Below are 25,510 nucleotides of genomic sequence, written 5' to 3' on the forward strand. Positions count from 1 at the left end.
CCCAAACCTTCAATTTTTGACATATTTTATTAAACCATTCCTTCTGTATCTAAAAAGGCTTGGGTACCCATGCCTATACTCTTTCATTGTAAATTTCACATAACCTCTCACAGCAAATCCCTCATTCCTGGCTAATGAATTTCATTTTCCAGTCTACATTACCATATGAATTATTGAGATTTTGTACAGTTTCCACAGTCAAACCTCCTCTTTATGTCTTGCCTTGCCTTTGCTCTTTTAATGTCATTATTTATTATATAGTCACTTCTTCCAGCTGGTGTATGCTCTCAATATCCTTGCTACTATGTATGAAGAGAAGATCTAGTAATAATGATGTATCATTCCCTTTCATCCTAATTTGCCTCTTGACACACCAGAATACGACATTTTCCAGTATACAATCTAAAAGGGGCACTTTCCTTAATAAAATCCTTGAATTCCAGTTCATTCCAGTTAAATACATATAGCTTTCAGTCTATCATTACCATCTCACATTGCAGTGGTAGCAAGGCTATCACATCCTCTTGCCTCATGTGTGTCTCATTTTTTGTCTTCTGAATGTACTCTAATTTTGTTCCTCCTCTTCCTTTGATTTAACACATTTGATGACATGAGGGTGGCTACACAGATTTCCACAATTACTGGAGCATTTATTTGCCATCCATCCAGTCTAGGTGCATAAAGGGTAGGGCATCCCTGGATGGCTGCCTGTGTCTGGCTAAGCTTTCCAGCTCTCAGTCCTGTGATTGGCAAAAGGGGTATGACACAGTACCGTCTGAGATCCACTTACAGTATCTCAGCAAGTGGCAGCAACCTCCAACAAAATCGGTGGATTAACAATAGTAAGGCAAGGTCAAAGGTCAGAATTCACACCTCATTTTGGGACAGATGGGATGGATTAGTTGGTTCCCTAGTATGGTCAAACTTCACAACAGTCAGTCACTGACATGACATGAACATCTGGTTATGTACTGGAGGAACTGCTGAACCTCAATGAAGCTGTCAGGTCAAGGTTGTAGTTGTCCTGATAATTGTTACATGATATTAGGTGTTACCCACATCAGTTCAAAACCTCTCACTCTCTCTTAAAGATAAGTCATCTGAAAGTACCAAAGCAGGAGGAATGGAAGAAGGCATGTCAAAATGCATAACAGTTAAGATACTCAAATTTAAATGGAGGTACAAAAAATTTTTGAACAGGTTAAAAGTGAAAAAAGAGATGGATTGACTTAGAAGTTTGCATTTGATATTCAGAAACGTACCTCAATTGACCTACCTTCTTCATCCTCTATGATATCTGCATAATTTTTACCCAACCAAGACCTACTATAAAAATCACTTTTTACTGAATATTTACTTTTATAAGGTACGTTTCCTAAATGTTCATATTTGCTGGTACATATGTGGTAAAGAGACGCTACAGAAAAGGAGTTAAAGGATATAACAAGTACTTTAAAGAATATTAGCTTAAAAGATATATGGATACATACACTTTATAATCTAAGAGTTATACATTGTGAGACCACAACATTCAGTCACATCTCTTATGTTTGCAAGGTAGATAAATTAAAATCAAAATATAAGCACACTGTACATTTTTATTGCCTTTAACAAGTATGAAATGCTGTACATATACCTCCATATTACTTTCCAAAAATAGCAAACAATCATTGTCAAGAGAAACATCTTAATCAAGTTTAACAGCTAATTAGACATTTCTTTGCTTTCCACAGCACAATGAGTATGTGCAAAATTTTGGTACTTCTGAAGCATTTTCTGTGATGTCCTAGGAATGACTGATTCAAGAATTTCCTCAACACTATTATCATTAGCAACAGTGGACAGTGAATCAGACAATTTCAATATATGATCTTGTTTACTCTGGATCTTGACCTCCTCTATGAAGTGAAGGATCTGCATAGATGAATAAAGAATTAGAATTAAATAATATATATGAAAAAATGTGAGTTTTGAAGACTGAAAAACTTATTCCCTCCAAGGCAATGTCCCTTGAGCTGAGTGGAGAGAATCCCTTGATTCATAGGGGTTAGAATCCTCTAACCCCTTGCCTTACAATGAGGCTATAACACTTTCCCCTTCACTAATCACTCATTCTGTGGTGGTGGCTTACGATGTTGTAGGTCTGTCCTTAGTCAATCAGCAACCCACCTGGTGATGACATCACTGTCCCATAGGCCAACTGCCAGCATGTCCTTCCACCTCATAATTATCGGAACAAGGATGTCATCCCAATGGTGGCCAAGGGAAACATTTTTCAGTCAAGAGAAAAAGGAAGGAAGGGAAGAACAATTGCAAGATTTGTTTGCAAGACACCACCATAGAGAGACACAGTCTATCATCCTTGCAAGCTAAATTTTCTCTTTAGAATCTGTCTGTCTTGTGAGCTGAGAGTATATCAATTGGGGATGGAGGTTTAGAATAAAAACTTATTAACCAAAAGAAATGATACAAAGAAATTCATACAGCAAACAGCAAAAATACTGTAAACTTTTCAAGTAACTAAGGAGGCTCAAATAATGTCAGTTGTAGACTGATCTGAAATATTCATCAAATGTGTTCCTCAACATGTTTACAGTACTACTTTAAGCAGTCTTATTGGTAAATCATCCAATATATCACCACTCTTGTTGAAGAGAAAGTAATTTGCCTCATTTGAGGTAAAACACTTACCTATGAGTTTGCAACCATTTCTACAAGTGAATCACATCAGTCTGTCCTTAATTAAATAGATTGATAGATCATGATTAACAAACTCTGATAATTTTGAATGCCTTTATTATATCATCCTTCAACTTTGCTCTTTTCGATCTAAATAGATCTAGGTCATCTAGTTGGCTCTCATAGGATTTGTTTCTCATTCCAAGAATCATGGCAGTTTGCCTCGAAACTCTCTCCATTCTATATATTTCTTCAAAACATATATAGAATTAAACACTATTCAGGCTAGTAATGCACTAGTGAGTTGTAAAGAATGAGGATAACTTCTCTGGACTAAAATTCAATAGCCCTACCTTTAAATCCAAGAATATTATTCACCTTTTAGCTGCTTCTGTGCACTGCTTACTATATTTTAGATCATCAGAGATTAGTACACCCATATCTTTTTCCTCATTACCTTTTGCGGTTCATTTCCATTTTTCCTACCAATGTGTTAAACTTTTTATGTATCATTAGTAAATTTCATTCACCACTCCAATCCATCAGTTTGTCTAAATCCAAAAGAAGCTGCAGATCTTCAGTTTCTGTTGTAGATTCATTTTCCAACTTGGTATTGTATGCAAATTTCAACATCTTAAAATGAAGCCCAGTATCAATATCATTAATATACATTAGAAAGAGATCCCGTCCAAAGACTAATCCCTATGGAACACCACTTGTAACATCCAATGATTCTGAGGCCAGCCAGGCAACCAGTTTCCTAACCACAGAAGTATGACCCCGGCTATACCCCAGCTATACTATGTGATTTAATTCAGGTTAATAAACTTCGATGTGGAACTTTATCAAATGCTTTTTGAAAATATAGATACATGACAACAACTGCTTTACTTTTGTGATACATGTTGATTGTAAGATTAAAGAAATCAAGCATATTTGTCATCAATTTTGTCTAAAACTATGCTTAGAATCTTTTATCAAGTCATGGTATGCAGTCTTATTCCATGTGATGATTTACATATGTTTACCATCAACTTACATTAAGCTAACTGGGTGATAATTTTCCAGCAGTGATTCATTACCATTTTTGAAAATGGGTGTTACTCTAGCAAGTTTCCATTCTTCTGATACTTTCCCCATAGACAGTGCCTTATTGAAAAGAGCAGTCAAGGGTTTAACTGTCTCTTTTGCCTTTTTCATTGCCCTTGGATAAAATTTATTTGGGCCTGCTGTTTTATATACTTTCATTCTATTTAGTGCTAATACTATATCCTCAACTCTTATGTCAATACGTTGCATAAAGGTTTTCCTTTCAGCAATGGAACTGTATATAGTATATGAATTATATCTTCAAATGTAAATGCTGATGTGAAAAATCTTTTAAAATCTTGTTTTACTGTCTTCACTTTCTCAAATCATGTCATCCAACATAAGTGACCAATTGAGTAGGTAGTGACTTCCTTCTAACATAGGCATAAAATTCTTTAGGGTTTCTTTTACTATTTTCTGCAATACATGCTTCATAGTACTGATATTCTGCAATATATGCATCATAGTACTGATATTCTGCAATATATGCATCATAGTATATGCATCAGTCTGTTGTGGATGAGAGTGCTTGGAGAGTGAGTCAGTTGTTCGCTGATGATACAGCGCTGGTGGCTGATTCAGGAGTGAAACTGCAGCAGCTGGTGACTGAGTTTGGTAAAGTTTGTGAAAGAAGAAAGCTAAGAGTAAATGTAAATAAGAACAAGGTTACTAGGTACAGTAGGGTTGAGGGACAAGTCAATTTGGGAGGTAAGTTTGAATGAAGAAAAACTGGAGGAAGTGAGGTGTTTTAGATATCTGGGAGTGATTTGGCAGCGGATGGAACCATGGAAGCAGAAGGGAATCATAGGGTGAGGGAGGGGGCGAAAGTTCTGGGAGCGTTAAAAAATGTGTGGAAGTTGAGAACGTTATCTTGGAAAGCAAAAATGGGTATGTTTGAAGGAATAGTGGTTCCAACAATGTTATATGGTTGTGAGACATGGGCTATAGATAGAGTTGTGCAGAGGGGGTGGATGTGCTGGAAATGAGATGTTTGAGGACAATATGTGGTGTGAGGTGGTTTGATCAAGTAAGTAATGAAAGGGTAAGAGAGATGTGTGGGAATATAAAGAGTGTGGTTGAGAGAGCAGAAGAGGGTGTTTTGAAATGGTTTTGTCACATGGAGAGAATGAGTGAGGAAAGATTGACAAAGAGGATATATGTGTCAGAGGTGGAGGGAATGAAGAGAAGTGGGAGACCAAATTGGAAGTGGAAAGATGGAGTGAAAAAAATATTGAGTGATTGGGCCTGAACATGCAGGAGGGAGAAAGGCGTGCAAGGAATAGAGTGAATTGGAACGATGTGGTATATCGGGGTCGACGTGTTGTCAGTGGATTGAACCAGGGCATGTGAAGTGTCTGGGGTAAACCATGGAAAGTTTTGTGGGGCCTGGATGTGGAAAGGGAGCTGTGGTTTCAGTGTATCATACATGACAGCTAGAGACTGAGTGTGAACAAATGTGGCCTTTGTTGTCTTTTCCTAGCGCTACCTCGCACACATGCAGGGGGAGGGGGTTGTTATTTCATGTGTGGTGGGGTGGTGATGGGAATGAATAAATGCAGACAGTATGCATTATGTACATGTATATATATGTATATGTCTGTGTGTGTATATATGTATGTATATGTTGAGATGTATAAGTATGTATATTTGCGTGTTGTGGAAGTGTATGTATATACATGTATATGTGGGTGAGTTGGGCCATTCTTTCGTCTGTTTCCTTGTGCTACCTTGCTAACGCGGGAGACAGCGACAAAGTAAAATAAATGAATTAATAAATAGATATATATATTCATTTATTATTCTTTGTCGCTGTCTCCTGCATTAGCAAGGTAGAGCAAGGGAACAGATGAAAGAATGGCCAAACCTACCCACACACACTCAGTCTCTAGCTGTCATGTATAATGCACCAAAACCACAGCTCCCTTTCCACATCCAGGCCCACACAACTTTCCATGGTTTACCCCAAACGCTTCACATGCCCTGGTTCAATCCATTGACAGCATGTCGACCCCAGTATACCACATCATTCCAATTCAATCTATTCCTTGCACGCCTTTCACCCTCCTGCAAGTTAAGGCCACGATCGCTCAAAATCTTTTTCACTCCATCTTTCCACCTCCAATTTGGTCTTCCACTTCTCGTTCCCTCCACCTCTGACACATCCTGTTTGTCATTCTTTCCTCACTCATTCTGTCCATGTGACCAAACCATTTCAAAACACCCTCTTCTACTCTCTTAACCACACTTTTTTTATTTCAACACATCTCTCTTACCCTTTCATTACTTACTCGATCAAACCACCTCACACCACATACTGTCCTCAAACATCTCATTTGCAACACATCCACCATCCTTCGCACAACTCTATATATAGCCCACACTTCGCAACCATATAATATTGTTGGAACCACTATTCCTTCAAACATACCTATTTTTGTTTTCCGAGATAATGTTCTCGCATTCCACACAGTATTCAACGCTCCCAGAACTTTCACTCCCTCCCCCCACCCTGTGACTCACTTCCACTTTCATGGTTCCATTTGCTGCCAAATGCACTCCCATTTATTTATTTATTTATCATACTTTGTCGCTGTCTCCTGCATCAGCAAGTTACCGCAAGGAAACAGACAAAAGAGTGGGCCAACCGACCCACATACACATGTAAATACATACATGTCCACACACTCACATATACAAACCTATACATTTCAACGTAAACATATACATACATACACAGACATACATATATACACATGTACACAATTCGTACTTGCTGCCTCCACCTAATCCCGTCGCCACCCCATCACACATGAAATGACAACCCCCTCCCCCCGCATGCGCGCAAGGTAGCGCTGGGAAAAGACAACAAAGGCCACATTCATTCACACTCAGTCTCTAGCTGTCATGTATAATGCACTGAAACCACAGCTCCCTTTCCACATCCAGGCCCCACAAAACTTTCCATGGGTTACCCCAGACGCTTCACATGCCCTGGTTCAATCCACTGACAGCACGTCGACCCCGCTATACCACATCGTTCCAATTCACTCTATTCCTTGCATGCCTTTCACCCTCCTGCAAGTTCAGGCCCTGGTCGCTCAAAATCTTCTTCACTCCATCTTTCCACCTCCAATCTGGTATCCCACTTCTCCTTGTTCCCTCTACCTCTGACACATATATCCTCTTTGTCAATCTTTCCTCACTCATTCTCTCCATGTGACCAAACCATTTTAAAACACCCTTTTCTGCTCTCTCAACCACACTCTTTGTATTACCACACATCTCTCACCCTTTCATTACTTACTTGATCAAACCACCTCACATCACATATTGTCCTCAAACATCTCATTTCCAACACATCCACTCTCCTCCGCACAACTCTATCTATAACCCATGCCTCGCAACCATATAACATTGTTGGAACCGCTATTCCATCAAACATAACCATTTTTGCTTTCCGAGATAATATTCTCGCCTTCCACACATTTCTCAACACTCCTAGAACTTTCACCCCCTCCCCCACCCTGTGACTCACCTCCTCTTATATATATGGAGAGAGATGGGTGATTATTGGTGCATACGCACCTGGGCATGAGAAGAAAGATCATGAGAGGCAAGTTTTGTTTTGCAGCTGAGGGAGTGTGTTAGTAGTTTTGATGCATGAGACCAGTGATGGGTGATTTGAATGCAAAAGGCACAGTGATGGGTGATTTGAATGCAAAAGTAGGTAATGTGGCAGTTTAGGGAATAAGTGGTGTACATAGGGTTTTCAGTGTTGTAAATGGAAATGGTGAAGAGCTTGTAGATTTATGTGCTGAAAAAGGACTGGTGATTGGGAATACCTCGTTTAAAAAGAGAGATATACATAAGCATACGTATGTAAGTAGAAGAGATGGCCAGAGAGCGATATTGGATTACGTGTTAATTGATAGGTGCGCAAAAGAGAGACTTTTGGATGTTAATGTGCTGAGAGGTGCAACTGGAGGGATGTCTGATCATTATCTTGTGGAGGTGATGGTGAAGATTTGTAGAGGTTTTCAGAAAAGAAGAGAGAATGTTGGGGTGAAATGAGTGGTGAGAGTAAGTGACCTTGGCAAGGAGACTTGTGTGAGGAAGTTCCAGGAGAGACTGAGTACAGAATGGAAAAAGGTAAGAACAAAGGACGTAAGGGGAGTGGGGGAGGAATGGGATGTATTTAGTGAGGCATTGATGGCTTGCGCAAAAGATGCTTGTGGCATGAGAAGCGTGGAAGGTGGGCAGATTAGAAAGGGTAGTGAGTGGTGGGATAAAGAAGTAAGATTATTAGTTAAAGAGAAGAGAGAAGCATTTGGACGATTTTTGCAGGGAAAAAATACAAGTGACTGAGAGATGTATAAAAGAAAGAGGCAGGAGGTCAAGAGAAAGGTGCAAGAGGTGAAAAAGAGGGCAAATGTGAGTTGGAGCGAGAGAGTATCATTGAATTTTAGGGAGAATACAAAGATGTTTCGGAAGGAGGTAAATAAAGAGCATAAGACAAGGGAACAAGTGGTAACGTCAGTGAAGGGGGCTAAAAGGGAGGTGATAACAAGTAGTGGTGATGTGGGAAGGAGATGGAGTCAGTATTTTGAAGGTTTGTTGAATATGTTTTGATGATAGAGTGGCAGATATAGGGTGTTATGGTCGAGGTGGTGTGCAAAGTGAAAGGGTTAGGGAGAATGATTTGGTAAACAGAGAAGAGGTAGCAAAAGCTTTGTGGAAGATGAAAGTCAGCAAGGCAGCAGGTTTGAATGGTATGGCAGTGGAATTTATTAAAAAAGGGGGTGACTGTATTGTTGACTGGTAAAAAAAGGGGGTGACTGTATTGTTGACTGGTTGGTAAGGTTATTTAATGTATGTATGACTCATGGTGGGGTGCCTGAGGATTGGTGTAATGCTTGCATAGTGCCACTGTACAAAGGCAAAGGGGATAAAAGTGAGTGCTCAAATTACAGAGGTATAAGTTTGTTGAGTATTCCTGGGTATTGATTGAGAGGGTGAAGGCATGTACAGAGCATCAGATTGGGGAAGAGCAGTGTGGTTTCAGAAGTGGTAGAGGATGTGTGGATCAGGTGTTTGCTTTGAAGAATGTATGTGAGAAATACTTAGAAAAGCAAATAGATTTGTATGTGGCATTTATGGATCTGGAAAAGGCATATGATAGAGTTGATAGAGATGCTTTGTGGAAGGTATTAAGAATATATGGTGTGGGAGGAAAGTTGTTAGAAGCAGTGAAAAGTTTTATCGAGGATGTAAGGCATGTGTACGTGTAGGAAGAGAGGAAAGTGATTGGTTCTCAGTGAATGTAGGTTTGCGGCAGGGGTGTGTGATGTCTCCATGGTTGTTTAATTTGTTTATGGATGGGGTTGTTAGGGAGGTAAATGCAAGAGTTTTGCAAAGAGGGGCAAGTATGCAGTCTGTTGTGGATGAGAGAGCTTGCGAAGTGAGTCAGTTGTTGATCGCTGATGATACAGCGCTGGTGGCTGATTCGTGTGAGAAACTGCAGAAACTGGTGACTGAGTTTGGTAAAGTGTGTGAAAGAAGAAAGCTGAGAGTAAATGTGAATAAGAGCAAGTTTATTAGGTACAGTAGGGTTGAGGGACAAGTCAATTGGGAGGTATGTTTGAATGGAGAAAAGCTGGAGGAAGTGAAGTGTTTTAGATATCTGGGAGCCTTGCCGGCTTTCATCTTCCGCAAAGCTTTTACTACCTCTTCTCTGTTTACCAAATCATTTTCCCTAACCCTCTCACTTTGCACACCATCTCGACCAAAACACCCTATATCTGCCACTCTATCATCAAAAACATTCAACAAATCTTCAAAATACTCACTCCATCTCCTTCTCACATCACCACTACTTGTTATCACCTCCCCATTAGCCCCCTTCACTGAAGTTCCCATTTGTTCCCTTGTCTTAAGCACTTTATTTACCTCCTTCCGAAACATCTTTTTATTCTCCCTAAAAATTTATTGATACTCTCTCACCCCAACTCTCATTTGGCCTTTTTTTCACCTCTTGCACCTTTCTCTTGACCTCCTGCCTCTTTCTTTTATACATCTCCCACTCATTTGCATTATTTCCCTGCAAAAATCATCCAAATGCCTCTCTCTTCTCTTTCACTAATAATCTTACTTCTTCATCCCACCACTCACTACCCTTTCTAATCTGCCCACCTCCTACATTTCTCATGCCACAAGCATCTTTTGCGCAAGCCATCACTGCTTCCATAAATACATCCCTTTCCTCCCCCACTCCGCTTACCTCCCTTGTTCTCACCTTTTTCCATTTTGTACTCAGTCTCTCCTGGTACTTCCTCACACAAGTCTTCTTCCCAAGCTCACTTACTCTCACCACCCTCTTCACCCCAAAATTCACTCTCCTTTTCTGAAAACCCATACAAATCTTCACCTTCGCCTCCACAAGATAATGATCAGACATCCCTCCAGTTGCACCTCTCAGCACATTAACATCCAAAAGTCTCTCTTTCATGCGCGTATCAATTAACACGTAATCCAATAACGCTCTCTGGCCATCTCTCCTACTTACATACTTATACTTATGTATATCTCTCTTTTTAAACCAGGTATTCCCAATCACCAGTCCTTTTTCAGCACATAAATCTACAAGCTCTTCACCATTTCCATTTACAACACTGAACACCCCATGTATACCAATTATTCCCTCAACTGCCACATTACTCACCTTTGCATTCAAATCACCCATCACTATAACCCGGTCTTGTGCATCAGAACCACTAACACACTCATTCAGCTGCTCCCAAAACACTTGCCTCTCATGATCTTTCTTCTCATGCCCAGGTGCATATGCACCAATAATCACCCATCTCTCTCCATCCACTTTCAGTTTTACCCATATTAATCTAGAATTTACTTTCTTACATTCTATCACATACTCCCACAACTCCTGTTTCAGGAGTAGTGCTACTCCTTACCTTGCTCTTGTCCTCTCACTAACCCCTGACTTTACTCCCAAGACATTCCCAAACCACTCTTCCCCTTTACCCTTGAGCTTCGTTTCACTCAGAGCCAAGACATCCAGATTCCTTTCCTCAAACATACTACCTATCTCTCCTTTTTTCTCATCTTGGTTACATCCACACACATTTAGACACCCCAATCTGAGCCTTCGAGAAGGATGACCACTCCCTGCGTGACTCCTTCTTCTGTTTCCATTTTTAGAAAGTTAAAATACAAGGATGGGAGGGTTTCTAGCCCCCCCCGCTCCCGTCCCCTTTAGTTGCCTTCTACGACGTGAGGGATGCGTGGGAAGTATTCTTTCTTCCCTATCCCCAGGGATATATATATATTATTATATTTTTTTATTATACTTTGTCGCTGTCTCCCGCGTTTGCGAGGTAGCGCAAGGAAACAGACGAAAGAAATGGCCCAACCGCCCCCCCATACACATGTATATACATACGTCCACACACGCAAATATACATACCTACACAGCTTTCCATGGTTTACCCCAGACGCTTCACATGCCTTGATTCAATCCACTGACAGCACGTCAACCCCGGTATACCACATCGCTCCAGTTCACTCTATTCCTTGCCCTCCTTTCACCCTCCTGCATGTTCAGGCCCCGATCACACAAAATCTTTTTCACTCCATCTTTCCACCTCCAATTTGGTCTCCCTCTTCTCCTCGTTCCCTCCACCTCCGACACATATATCCTCTTGGTCAATCTTTCCTCACTCATTCTCACCATGTGCCCAAACCACTTCAAAACGCCCTCTTCTGCTCTCTCAACCACGCTCTTTTTATTTCCACACATCTCTCTTACCCTTACGTTACTCACTCGATCAAACCACCTCACACCACACATTGTCCTCAAACATCTCATTTCCAGCACATCCATCCTCCTGCGCACAACTCTATCCATAGCCCATGCCTCGCAACCATACAACATTGTTGGAACCACTATTCCTTCAAACATACCCATTTTTGCTTTCCGAGATAATGTTCTCGACTTCCACACATTCTTCAAGGCCCCCAGAATTTTCGCCCCCTCCCCCACCCTATGATCCACTTCCGCTTCCATGGTTCCATCCGCTGCCAGATCCACTCCCAGATATCTAAAACACTTCACTTCCTCCAGTTTTTCTCCATTCAAACTCACCTCCCAATTGACTTGACCCTCAACCCTACTGTACCTAATAACCTTGCTCTTATTCACATTTACTCTTAACTTTCTTCTTCCACACACTTTACCAAACTCAGTCACCAGCTTCTGCAGTTTCTCACATGAATCAGCCACCAGCGCTGTATCATCAGCGAACAACAACTGACTCACTTCCCAAGCTCTCTCATCCCCAACAGACTTCATACTTGCCCCTCTTTCCAAAACTCTTGCATTTACCTCCCTAACAACCCCATCCATAAACAAATTAAACAACCATGGAGACATCACACACCCCTGCCGCAAACCTACATTCACTGAGAACCAATCACTTTCCTCTCTTCCTACACGTACACATGCCTTACATCCTTGATAAAAACTTTTCACTGCTTCTAACAACTTTCCTCCCACACCATATATTCTTAATACCTTCCACAGAGCATATCTATCAACTCTATCATATGCCTTCTCCAGATCCATAAATGCTACATACAAATCCATTTGCTTTTCTAAGTATTTCTCACATACATTCTTCAAAGCAAACACCTGATCCACACATCCTCTACCACTTCTGAAACCACACTGCTCTTCCCCAATCTGATGCTCTGTACATGCCTTCACCGTCTCAATCAATACCCTCCCATATAATTTACCAGGAATACTCAACAAACTTATACCTCTGTAATTTGAGCACTCACTCTTATCCCCTTTGCCTTTGTACAATGGCACTATGCACGCATTCCGCCAATCCTCAGGCACCTCACCATGAGTCATACATACATTATATAACCTTACCAACCAGTCAACAATACAGTCACCCCCTTTTTTTTAATAAACTCCACTGCAATACCATCCAAACCTGCTGCCTTGCCGGCTTTCATCTTCCGCAAAGCTTTCACTACCTCTTCTCTGTTTACCAAATCATTTTCCCTAACCCTCTCACTTTGCACACCACCTCGACCAAAACACCCTATATCTGCCACTCTATCATCAAACACATTCAACAAACCTTCAAAATACTCACTCCATCTCCTTCTCACATCACCCCTACTTGTTATCACCTCCCCATTTGCGCCCTTCACTGAAGTTCCCATTTGCTCCCTTGTCTTACGCACTTTATTTACCTCCTTCCAGAACATCTTTTTATTCTCCCTAAAATTTAATGATACTCTCTCACCCCAACTCTCATTTGCCCTCTTTTTCACCTCTTGCACCTTTCTCTTGACCTCCTGTCTCTTTCTTTTATACATCTCCCACTCAATTGCATTTTTTCCCTGCAAAAATCGTCCAAATGCCTCTCTCTTCTCTTTCACTAATAATCTTACTTCTTCATCCCACCACTCACTACCCTTTCTAATCAACCCACCTCCCACTCTTCTCATGCCACAAGCATCTTTTGCGCAATCCATCACTGATTCCCTAAATACATCCCATTCCTCCCCCACTCCCCTTACTTCCATTGTTCTCACCTTTTTCCATTCTGTACTCAGTCTCTCCTGGTACTTTCTCACACAAGTCTCTTTCCCAAGCTCACTTACTCTCACCACCCTCTTCACCCCAACATTCACTCTTCTTTTCTGAAAACCCATACAAATCTTCACCTTAGCCTCCACAAGAAAATGATCAGACATCCCTCCAGTTGCACCTCTCAGCACATTAACATCCAAAAGTCTCTCTTTCGCACGCCTGTCAATTAACACGTAATCCAATAACGCTCTCTGGCCATCTCTCCTACTTACATACGTATACTTATGTATATCTCGCTTTTTAAACCAGGTATTCCCAATCACCAGTCCTTTTTCAGCACATAAATCTACAAGCTCTTCACCATTTCCATTTACAACACTGAACACCCCATGTATACCAATTATTCCCTCAACTGCCACATTACTCACCTTTGCATTCAAATCACCCATCACTATAACCCGGTCTCGTGCATCAAAACCACTAACACACTCATTCAGCTGCTCCCAAAACACTTGCCTCTCATGATCTTTCTTCTCATGCCCAGGTGCATATGCACCAATAATCACCCATCTCTCTCCATCAACTTTCAGTTTTACCCATATTAATCGAGAATTTACTTTCTTACATTCTATCACATACTCCCACAACTCCTGTTTCAGGAGTACTGCTACTCCTTCCCTTGCTCTTGTCCTCTCACTAACCCCTGACTTTACTCCCAAGACATTCCCAAACCACTCTTCCCCTTTACCCTTGAGCTTCGTTTCACTCAGAGCCAAAACATCCAGGTTCCTTTCCTCAAACATACTACCTTTCTCTCCTTTTTTCACATCTTGGTTACATCCACACACATTTAGACACCCCAGTCTGAGCCTTCGAGGAGGATGTGCACTTCCCACTTGACTCCTTCTTCTGTTTCCCATTTTAGAAAGTTAAAAAAATACAAGGAGGGGAGGATTTCTGGCCCCCCGCTCCCGTCCCCTCTAGTCGCCTTCTACGACACGCGAGGAACGCGTGGGAAGTATTCTTTCACCCCCATCCCCAGGGATAATATATATATATATATATATATATATATATATATATATATATATATAATAGTTGATAATAGAATTGTAAATGCAAGACCGATTTCGACGATGAAGGCCTGCACTGTGGCTGAGAGATTGACTTGAGGAGGCAGAAGTGATATTGTGACAGTGATTGTGTCAGCGTCGCGTCGCCTTGCCGCAGTGTATCGAGACAGACTTCCCCAGAACTTTTAAAGGGGAAGTAAATGTTTATAGTTGTGTTACTGGAGTGATAGTTTTCATGCATGGTGTTTTTGACAAGAAAATAGTGAAGTTGGAGAAAAATGTAGCTTAGACATTGAAGCTTATTGATACAGTGGTGAAATTGATGAGAACTGCTATTGACGTTTGTGTGAATAAATTGTACATTTCCTTTTCCATAGCCAGAGGTTGAACCATTATGTGACATTCATTTTTTTCATTCATTTCAAGCTAAAAGTTTGTTTTCTAAATTGTTTCTTACATTTTTCATATGTATATATATGTATGTGTGTGTGTGTGTATGTGCGTATGTGTGTGTATGTGTGTGTGTGTGTATATGTATATATATATGTATATTATCCCTGGGGATAGGGGTGAAAGAATACTTCCCACGTATTCCTCGCGTGTCGTAGAAAGCGACTAGAGGGGACGGGAGCGGGGGGCTGGAAATCCTCCCCTCCTTGTATTAACTTTCTAAAATGGGAAACAGAAGAAGGAGTCACGCGGGGAGTGATCATCCTCCTCGAAGGCTCAGAGTGGGGTGCCTAAATGTGTGTGGATGTAACCAAGATGTGAAAAAAGGAGAGATAGGTAGTATGTTTGAGGAAAGGAACCTGGATGTTTTGGCTCTGAGTGAAACGAAGCTCAAGGGTAAAGGGGGAAGAGTGGTTTGGAAATGTCTGGGGAGTGAAGTCAGGGGTTAGTGAGAGGACAAGAGCAAGGGAAGGAGTAGCAATACTCCTGAAACAGGAGTTGTGGGAGTATGTGATAGAATGTAAGAAAGTAAATTCTCGATTAATATGGGTAAAATTGAAAGTTGATGGAGAGAGGTGGGTGATTATTGGTGCATATGCACCTGGGCATGAGAAGAAAGATCATGAGAGGCAAGTGTTTTGGGAGCAGCTGAATGAGTGTGTTAGCGGTTTTGATGCACGAGACCGGGTTATAGTGATGGGTGATTTGAATGCAAAGGTGAGTAATGTGGCAGTTGAGGGAATAATTGGTATGCATGGGGTGTTCAGTGTTGTAAATGGAAATGGTGAAGAGCTTGTAGATTTATGTGCTGAAAAAGGACTGATGATTGGGAATACCTGGTTTAAAAAGCGAGATATACATAAGTATACTTATGTAAGTAGGAGAGATGGCCAGAGAGCGTTATTGGATTACGTGTTAATTGACAGGCGTGCGAAAGAGAGACTTTTGGATGTTAATGTGCTGAGAGGTGCAACTGGAGGGATGTCTGATCATTATCTTGTGGAGGCTAAGGTGAAGATTAGTATGGGTTTTCAGAAAAGAGGAGTGAATGTTGGGGTGAAGAAGGTGGTGAGAGTAAGTGAGCTTGGGAAGGAGACCTGTGTGGGGAAGTACCAGGAGAGACTGTGTACAGAATGGAAAAAGGTGAGAACAATGGAAGTAAGGGGAGTGGGGGAGGAATGGGATGTATTTAGGAAATCAGTGATGGATTGCGCAAAAGATGCTTGTGGCATGAGAAGAGTGGGAGGTGGGTTGATTAGAAAGGGTAGTGAGTGGTGGGATGAAGAAGTAAGAGTATTAGTGAAAGAGAAGAGAGAGGCATTTGGACGATTTTTGCAGGGAAAAAATGCAATTGAGTGGGAGAAGTATAAAAGAAAGAGACAGGAGGTCAAGAGAAAGGTGCAAGAGGTGAAAAAAAGGGCAAATGAGAGTTGGGGTGAGAGACTATCAGTAAATTTTAGGGAGAATAAAAAGATGTTCTGGAAGGAGGTAAATAGGGTGCGTAAGACAAGGGAGCAAATGGGAACTTCAGTGAAGGGCGTAAATGGGGAGGTGATAACAAGTAGTGGTGATGTGAGAAGGAGATGGAATGAGTATTTTGAAGGTTTGTTGAATGTGTCTTATGACAGAGTGGCAGATATAGGGTGTTTTGGTCGAGGTGGTGTGCAAAGTGAGAGGGTTAGGGAAAATGATTTGGTAAACAGAGAAGAGGTAGTAAAAGCTTTGCGGAAGATGAAAGCCGGCAAGGCAGCAGGTTTGGATGGTATTGCAGTGGAATTTATTAAAAAAGGGGGTGACTGTATTGTTGACTGGTTGGTAAGGTTATTTAATGTATGTATGACTCATGGTGAGGTGCCTGAGGATTGGCGGAATGCGTGCATAGTGCCATTGTACAAAGGCAAAGGGGATAAGAGTGAGTGCTCAAATTACAGAGGTATAAGTTTGTTGAGTATTCCTGGTAAATTATATGGGAGGGTATTGATTGAGAGGGTGAAGGCATGTACAGAGCATCAGATTGGGGAAGAGCAGTGCGGTTTCAGAAGTGGTAGAGGATGTGTGGATCAGGTGTTTGCTTTGAAGAATGTATGTGAGAAATACTTAGAAAAGCAAATGGATTTGTATGTAGCATTTATGGATCTGGAGAAGGCATATGATAGAGTTGATAGAGATGCTCTGTGGAAGGTATTAAGAATATATGGTGTGGGAGGCAAGTTGTTAGAAGCAGTGAAAAGTTTTTATCGAGGATGTAAGGCATGTGTACGTGTAGGAAGAGAGGAAAGTGATTGGTTCTCAGTGAATGTAGGTTTGCGGCAGGGGTGTGTGATGTCTCCATGGTTGTTTAATTTGTTTATGGATGGGGTTGTTAGGGAGGTAAATGCAAGAGTCCTGGAAAGAGGGGCAAGTATGTAGTCTGTTGGGGATGAGAGAGCTTGGGAAGTGAGTCAGTTGTTGTTCGCTGATGATACAGCGCTGGTGGCTGATTCATGTGAGAAACTGCAGAAGCTGGTGACTGAGTTTGGTAAAGTGTGTGGAAGAAGAAAGTTAAGAGTAAATGTGAATAAGAGCAAGGTTATTAGGTACAGTAGGGTTGAGGGTCAAGTCAATTGGGAGGTGAGTTTGAATGGAGAAAAACTGGAGGAAGTGAAGTGTTTTAGATATCTGGGAGTGGATCTGTCAGCGGATGGAACCATGGAAGCGGAAGTGGATCATAGGGTGGGGGAGGGGGCGAAAATTTTGGGAGCCTTGAAAAATGTGTGGAAGTCGAGAACATTATCTCGGAAAGCAAAAATGGGTATGTTTGAAGGAATAGTGGTTCCAACAATGTTGTATGGTTGCGAGGCGTGGGCTATGGATAGAGTTGTGCGCAGGAGGATGGATGTGCTGGAAATGAGATGTTTGAGGACAATGTGTGGTGTGAGGTGGTTTGATCGAGTAAGTAACGTAAGGGTAAGAGAGATGTGTGGAAATAAAAAGAGCGTGGTTGAGAGAGCAGAAGAGGGTGTTTTGAAATGGTTTGGGCACATGGAGAGAATGAGTGAGGAAAGATTGACCAAGAGGATATATGTGTCGGAGGTGGAGGGAACGAGGAGAAGAGGGAGACCAAATTGGAGGTGGAAAGATGGAGTGAAAAAGATTTTGTGTGATCGGGGCCTGAGCATGCAGGAGGGTGAAAGGAGGGCAAGGAGTAGAGTGAATTGGAGCGATGTGGTGTACAGGGGTTGACGTGCTGTCAGTGGATTGAATCAAGGCATGTGAAGCGTCTGGGGTAAACCATGGAAAGCTGTGTAGGTATGTATATTTGCGTGTGTGGACGTGTGTATGTACATGTGTATGGGGGGGGGGGTTGGGCCATTTCTTTTGTCTGTTTCCTTGCGCTACCTCGCAAACGCGGGAGACAGCGACAAAGTATAAAAAAAAAAAAAAAAAATATATATATATATATATATATATATATATATATATATATATATATATATATATATATATATATATTTCTTTCTTTTCTTTCAAACTATTCGCCATTTCCCGCATTAGCGAGGTAGCGTTAAGAACAGAGGACTGGGCCTTTTTTTTTTTTATACTTTGTCGCTGTCTCCCGCGTTTGTGAGGTAGCGCAAGGAAACAGACGAAAGAAATCCCCCCCCCATACACATGTATATACATACGTCCACACACGCAAATATACATACCTACACAGCTTTCCATGGTTTACCCCAGACGCTTCACATGCCTTGATTCAATCCACTGACAGCACGTCAACCCCGGTATACCACATCGCTCCAATTCACTCTATTCCTTGCCCTCCTTTCACCCTCCTGCATGTTCAGGCCCCGATCACACAAAATCTTTTTCACTCCATCTTTCCACCTCCAATTTGGTCTCCCTCTTCTCCTTGCTCCCTCCACCTCCGACACATATATCCTCTTGGTCAATCTTTCCTCACTCATCCTCTCCATGTGCCCAAACCACTTCAAAACACCCTCTTCTGCTCTCTCAACCACGCTCTTTTTATTTCCACACATCTCTCTTACCCTTACGTTACTCACTCGATCAAACCACCTCACACCACACATTGTCCTCAAACATCTCATTTCCAGCACATCCATCCTCCTGCGCACAACTCTATCCATAGCCCACGCCTCGCAACCATACAACATTGTTGGAACCACTATTCCTTCAAACATACCCATTTTTGCTTTCCGAGATAATGTTCTCGACTTCCACACATTCTTCAAGGCCCCCAGAATTTTCGCCCCCTCCCCCACCCTATGATCCACTTCCGCTTCCATGGTTCCATCCGCTGCCAGATCCACTCCCAGATATCTAAAACACTTCACTTCCTCCAGTTTTTCTCCATTCAAACTCACCTCCCAATTGACTTGACCCTCAACCCTACTGTACCTAATAACCACTGTATCATACTGCCTGGTCCACTTCTCTTATCATGAAACAGGAATATTGGCTTATGATGTTTCTCAATTTTCTTCATTACACAAAGTACAACCATATCTTGGATACATGAGGGTAGGTAGTTGGTCATCCGCCATAATAAAGCCTTGACAGACCAAAAATTTATCTGGACCTCAACTTTTCCAGTACATTTATGAAAAATACCTTTTTGCTTTCCATCTCTATCACTTTGAAAAAAAGAATAAGCTTCAATGTCTAAGCTACATTTTTTTCCAATTTCACTATTTTCTTGTCAGAGCACCATGTATGAAAACTATCACTCCAGTAACACAACTAAAAACATTTACTTCCCCTTTAAAAATGTTCTGGGGAAGTCTGTCTCGATACACTGCGGGACACTCTACCACCTGGCGAGGTTTGTGTTGCAATGGTTCTTGATATACATATATATATACATGTACTTGCATATATAGGAGAGAAAGAATACTTCCCACGCATTCCCCTGTGTCGTAGAAGGCGACTAAAGGGGATAGGAGCGGGACTAGGGACAAGAAACTCTTCCCTACTTGTATTTTAACTTTCTCAAAGGGGAAACAGAAGAAGGAGTCATGCAGGGAGTGCTCATCCTCCTCAAAGGCTTAGGTTGGGGTGTCTAAATTTGTGTGGATGTAACCAAGATGAGAAAAAAGGAGAGTTAGGTAATATGTCTGAGGAAAGGAACCTGGATGTTTTGGCTCACAGTGAAATGAAGCTCAAGGGTAAAGGGGAAGATTGGTTTGAGAATGTCTAGGGAGCAAAGTCAGGGGTTGGTGAGAGGACGAGAGCAATGGAAGGAGTAGCACTACTTTTGGAGCCAGAGTTGTGGGAGTATGTGACGGAGTGTAAGAAAGTAAACTCTAGATTGATATGGGTAAAACTGAAAGTGGATGGAGAGAGATGGGTGATTATTGGTGCGTTTGCACCTGGTCATGAGAAGAAAGATCATGAGAGGCAAGTGTTTTGGTAGGAACTGAGTGAGTGTGTTAGCAGCTTTGGTGCACAAGACTGGGTTATAGTGATGGGTGATTTGAATGCAAAGGTGAGTAATCTAGCAGTTGAGGGTATAATTGGTGTACATGGGGTGTTCAGTGTTGTAAATGGAAATGGTAAAGAGCTTATAGATTTGTGTGCTGAAAAAGGACTGGTGATTGGGAATATTTGGTTTAAAAAGAGAGAATTACATAAGTATACGTATGTAAGTAGGAGAGATGGCCAGAAAGCCTTATTGGATTGTGTGTTAATTGATAGGCGCGTGAAAGAGAGACTTTTGGATGGTAATGTGCTGAGAGGGGCATCTGGAGGGATGTCTAATCATTATCTTGAGGCAAAGGTGAAGATTTGTAGAGGTTTTCAAAAAAGAAGAGAGTGGTGAAAGTAAGTGAGCTTGGAAAGGAGACTTGTGTGAGGAAGTACCAGGAGAGATTTAGTGCAGAATGGAAAAAGGTGAGAGCAAATGACGTAAGGGGAGTGGGGGAGGAATGGGATGTGTTTAGGGAAGCAGTGATGGATAATGCAAAAGATGCCTGTGGCATGAGAAAGGTGGGAAGTGGGCAGATTAGAAAGGGTATCGAGTGGAGGGATGAAGAAGTAAGATTGTTAGTTAAAGAGAAGAGAGAGGCATTTTGACAATTTTTGCCAGGAAATAGTACAAATGACTGGGAGATGTATAAAAGAAAGAGGCAGGAAGTCAAGAGAAAGGTGCAAGAGGTTAAAGAGAGGGCAAATGAGAGTTGGAGTGAGAGAGTATTGTTAAATTTTAGGGTGAATAAAAAGATGTTTTGGAAAAAAGCAAATAAAGTGCGTAAAGAGAACTAATGGGAACATCGATGAAGGGGCTAATGGGGAGGTAATAACAAGTAGTGGTGATGTGAGAAGGAGATGGAATGAGTATTTTGAAGGTTTGTTGAATGTGTTTGAAGATAGAGTGGCAGATATACGGTGTTTTGGTCGAGGTGGTGTGTGAAGTGAGAGGAGTCTGGGAGAATGGTTTGGTAAACAGAGAAGAGTTAATGAAAGCTTTGCAGAAAATGAAAGCCAGCAAGGCAGCGTGTTTGGATGGTATTGCCGTGGGATATATTAAAAAGGGGTGACTGTGTTGTTGACTGGTTGGTGAGAATATTCAATGTATGTATGGTTCATGGTGAAGTGCCTGAGGATTGGCAGAATGAATGCATAGTGCCATTGTTCAAAGACAAGGGATAAAGGTAGGTGATCAAATTACAGAGGTATAAGTTTGTTGAGTATTCCTGGGAAATTATATGAGAGGGTATTGATTGAGAGGGTGAAGGCATGTACAGAGCATCAGATTGGGAAGAGCAGTGTGGTTTCAGATGTGGTAGAGGATGTGTGGATCAAGTGTATGCTTTGAAGAATGTATGTGAGAAATACTTAGAAAAACAAATGGATTTGTACGTAGCATTTATGGGTCTGGAGAAGCTGTATGATAGAGTTTCTCCAGACCCATAAATGCCCACCATAAATTCCCACCTTTCTCATGCCACAGGCATCTTTTGCATAAGCCATCAGTGCTTTTCTAAATACATCCCATTCCTCCCCTCAGTCCCCTTGTGTCACTTGTTCTCACTTTTTGCCATGCTGCACTCAATTTCTTTTGGTACTTTCTCAAACAAGTCTCCTTTTCAAGTTCACTTGCTCTTACCACTTTCTTCCTCCCAAGATTCTTCTTTTCCAAAAACCTCTGCAAATCTTCACCTTCACCTCCACAAGGTAGTGATCAGATATTCCTTCAGCTGCCCCTCTTAGCACATTATCATCCAAAAATCTCTTTTTACATGCCTATCAATTAATGCGTAATCCAATAATGCCCTCTGACCATATCTTCTACTCACATACATATACTTATGTATATCTCTCTTTTTCAACCAGGTATTCCCAATCACCAGTCCTTTTTCAGCACACAGATCCACAACCTCTTCATGATTCCCATTTACAACACTGAACACCCCATGTACACCAACTTTACCCTCAACTGTCACTTTACTCACCTTCGCATTCAAATCATCCATCACTGTAGCCTGGTCTCGTGCATCAAAGCTCCCAACACACATACTCAGCTGCTACCAAAACACTTGCCTCTCATGATCTTTTTTCTCATGACCAGGTGCATAGGTGCCAATAAACACCCTTCTCTCTCCATCCACTTTCAGTTTTATCCACATCAATCTAGAATTCACTTTCTTACACTCTATCACAACTGTTTCAGGAGTAGTGGTATTCCTTCCTTTGCTCTTGTCCTCTCACCAACCCCTGACTTTACTTCCATACACTCACATATACATACATATCCATATTAACGTATACATTCATATACATTCTGTTTCCCATTTTAGAAAGTTAAAAAAAAAAAAAAAAATACAAGGAGGGGAGGATTTCTGGCCCCCCGCTCCCGTCCCCTCTAGTCGCTTTCTACGAGGTGAGGTGAGTTTGAATGGAGAAAAACTGGAGGAAGTGAAGTGTTTTAGATATCTGGGAGTGGATCTGGCAGCGGATGGAACCATGGAAGCGGAAGTGGATCATAGGGTGGGGGAGGGGGCGAAAATTCTGGGAGCCTTGAAGAATGTGTGGAAGTCGAGAACATTATCTCGGAAAGCAAAAATGGGTATGTTTGAAGGAATAGTGGTTCCAACAATGTTGTATGGTTGCGAGGCGTGGGCTATGGATAGAGTTGTGCGCAGGAGGATGGATGTGCTGGAAATGAGATGTTTGAGGACAATGTGTGGTTTGAGGTGGTTTGATCGAGTAAGTAACGTAAGGGTAAGAGAGATGTGTGGAAATAAAAAGAGCGTGGTTGAGAGAGCAGAAGAGGGTGTTTTGAAATGGTTTGGTCACATGGAGAGAATGAGTGAGGAAAGATTGACCAAGAGGATATATGTGTCGGAGGTGGAGGGAACGAGGAGAAGAGGGAGACCAAATTGGAGGTGGAAAGATGGAGTGAAAAAGATTTTGTGTGATCGGGGCCTGAACATGCAGGAGGGTGAAAGGAGGGCAAGGAATAGAGTGAATTGGAGCGATGTGGTATACCGGGGTTGACGTGCTGTCAGTGGATTGAATCGGGGCATGTGAAGCGTCTGGGGTAAACCATGGAAAGCTGTGTAGGTATGTATATTTGCGTGTGTGGACGTATGTATATACATGTGTATGGGGGTGGGTTGGGCCATTTCTTTCGTCTGTTTCCTTGCGCTACCTCGCAAACGCGGGAGACAGCGGCAAAAAAAAAAAAAGAAAAAAATTCATATACATACACAGACACACATATATACACATGAATATATTCATACTTGCTGCCTTCATCCATTTCCATCACTACCCCGCCACACAGGAAATATACATATAAGAAAGAGGATGTGTGGATCAGCTGCTTGCTTTGAAGAATGTATGTGAGAAATACTTAGAAAAACAGATGGATTTGTATTTAGCATCTATGGATGGGAAGAAGGCATATTATAGGGTTGATAGAGATGCTTTGTGGAAGGTATTAAGAATATATGGTGTGGGAGGCAAGTAGCTAAAAGGTGTGAAAAGTTTTTACTCAGGATGTAGGGCATGTGTACGAGTAGGAATGTCAGTTTGTGGCAGGGGTGCATGATGCCTCCATGGTTATTTAATTTGTTCATGGATGGGGTGGTTAGGGGGATGAATGCAAGAGTTTAGGAGAGAGGGGCAAGTATGCAGACTGTGGTGGATGATAGGGCTTGGGAAGTGAGTCAGTTGTTGTTCGCTGATGATAAAGTGCTGGCGACTGATTTGGGTAAGAAACTGCAGAAGTTGGTGAATGAGTTTGGTAAAGTGTGTGAAAGAAGAAAGCTGAGAGTACATGTGAATGAGAGCAAGGTTATTAGGTTCAGTAGGGTTGAGGGACAAATTAATTGGGAGGTAAGTCTGAATGGAGAAAAACTGGAGGAAGTGAGGCGTTTTAGATATCTGGAAGTGTATTTAGTAGCGGATGGAACCACGGAAGCGGAAATGAGTCACAGGGTGGAGGACGGGGCAAAGGTTCTGGGAGTGTTGAAGAATATGTGGTAGACGAGAATGTTAACTCAGAGAACAAAAATGGGTATGTTGGAAGGAATAGTGGTTCCAACAATGTTATATGGTTGCAAGGCGTGGGCTATAGATAGGGTTGCGCGGAGAAGAGTGGATGTGTTGGAGATGAAATGATTGAGGACAATATGTGGTGTGAGGTGGTTTGATCAAGTAAGTAATAAAAGGGTAAGAGAGATGTGTGGTAATAAAAAGAGTGTGGTTGAGAGAGCAGAAGAGAGTGTGTTGAAATGGTTATGTCACATGAAGAGAATGAGTGAGGAAGGATTGACAAAGAGGATGTGTGTCAGAGGTGGAGGGAACGAGGAGAAGCAGGAGACCAGATTGGAGGTGGAAGGATGGATTGAAAAAGATTTTGAGTGATCAGGGCCTGAACATACAGGAGGGTGTGAGGCGTGCAAGGAATAGAGGGAATTGGAACAATGTGGTATACCGGGGTCAATGTGTTCTCAATGGATTGAACCAGGGCATGTGAAGCATCTGGGGTAAACCATGGAAAGTTTTTGGGACCTGGATGTGGAAAGGGATCTGTTGTTTTGGTGCATTACACATGACAGCTAGAGACTGAGTGTGAATGATTGTGGACTTTGTTATTTTTTCAATGGTATGCACGTGGGGGATGCTATTTCATGTGTGGCAACGGGAAATTATAAAGGACAGCAATTATGAATATGTACATGTGTATATATGTATATGTCTATGTACATATATGTATGCATACGGTGAAATGTATAGGTATGTGTATGTGTGTATGGGCGTTTATGTATATACATGTGTAAGTGGAAGGGTTGGGCCATTTCTTTAGACTGTTTCCTTGCGCTACCTTGCTAATGTGGGAGACTGTGATTAAGTATAATGCACCTGGGCATGAGAAGAAAGATCATGAGAGGCAAGTGCTTTGGGAGGAGCTGAATGAGTTTGTTAGCAATTTTCAGGCACAAGACCGGGGTATAGTGATGGTTGATTTTAATGCAAAGTTGAGTAATGTGGCAGTTGATGGAATAATTGGTGTATATGGGGTATTCAGTGTTGTAAATGTAAATGGTGAAGAGCTTATAGATTTGTGTGCTGAGAAAGGACTGGT

The 25,510-nt window shown here is 41.7% G+C and overlaps 1 protein-coding gene across 2 annotated transcripts in view; it reads right to left on the reverse strand.

The window, feature by feature from the left end:
* Positions 1–1,578: 1,578 nt before the first annotated feature.
* Positions 1,579–25,510, reverse strand: part of LOC139757866 (ATPase family gene 2 protein homolog A-like) — a 229,525-nt gene continuing 205,593 nt past the window's right edge. For both annotated transcript variants that reach the window (XM_071678773.1, XM_071678774.1), the window contains exon 11: positions 1,579–1,914. In XM_071678773.1, the coding sequence (XP_071534874.1) occupies positions 1,705–1,914 (210 nt within the window). In that variant the 3' untranslated portion in view covers positions 1,579–1,704. The remainder of the gene's footprint in view (positions 1,915–25,510) is intronic.

Source organism: Panulirus ornatus, chromosome 28 (genome assembly GCF_036320965.1).
Source record: "Panulirus ornatus isolate Po-2019 chromosome 28, ASM3632096v1, whole genome shotgun sequence".
NCBI classification, from domain to species: Eukaryota; Metazoa; Arthropoda; class Malacostraca; order Decapoda; family Palinuridae; genus Panulirus; species Panulirus ornatus.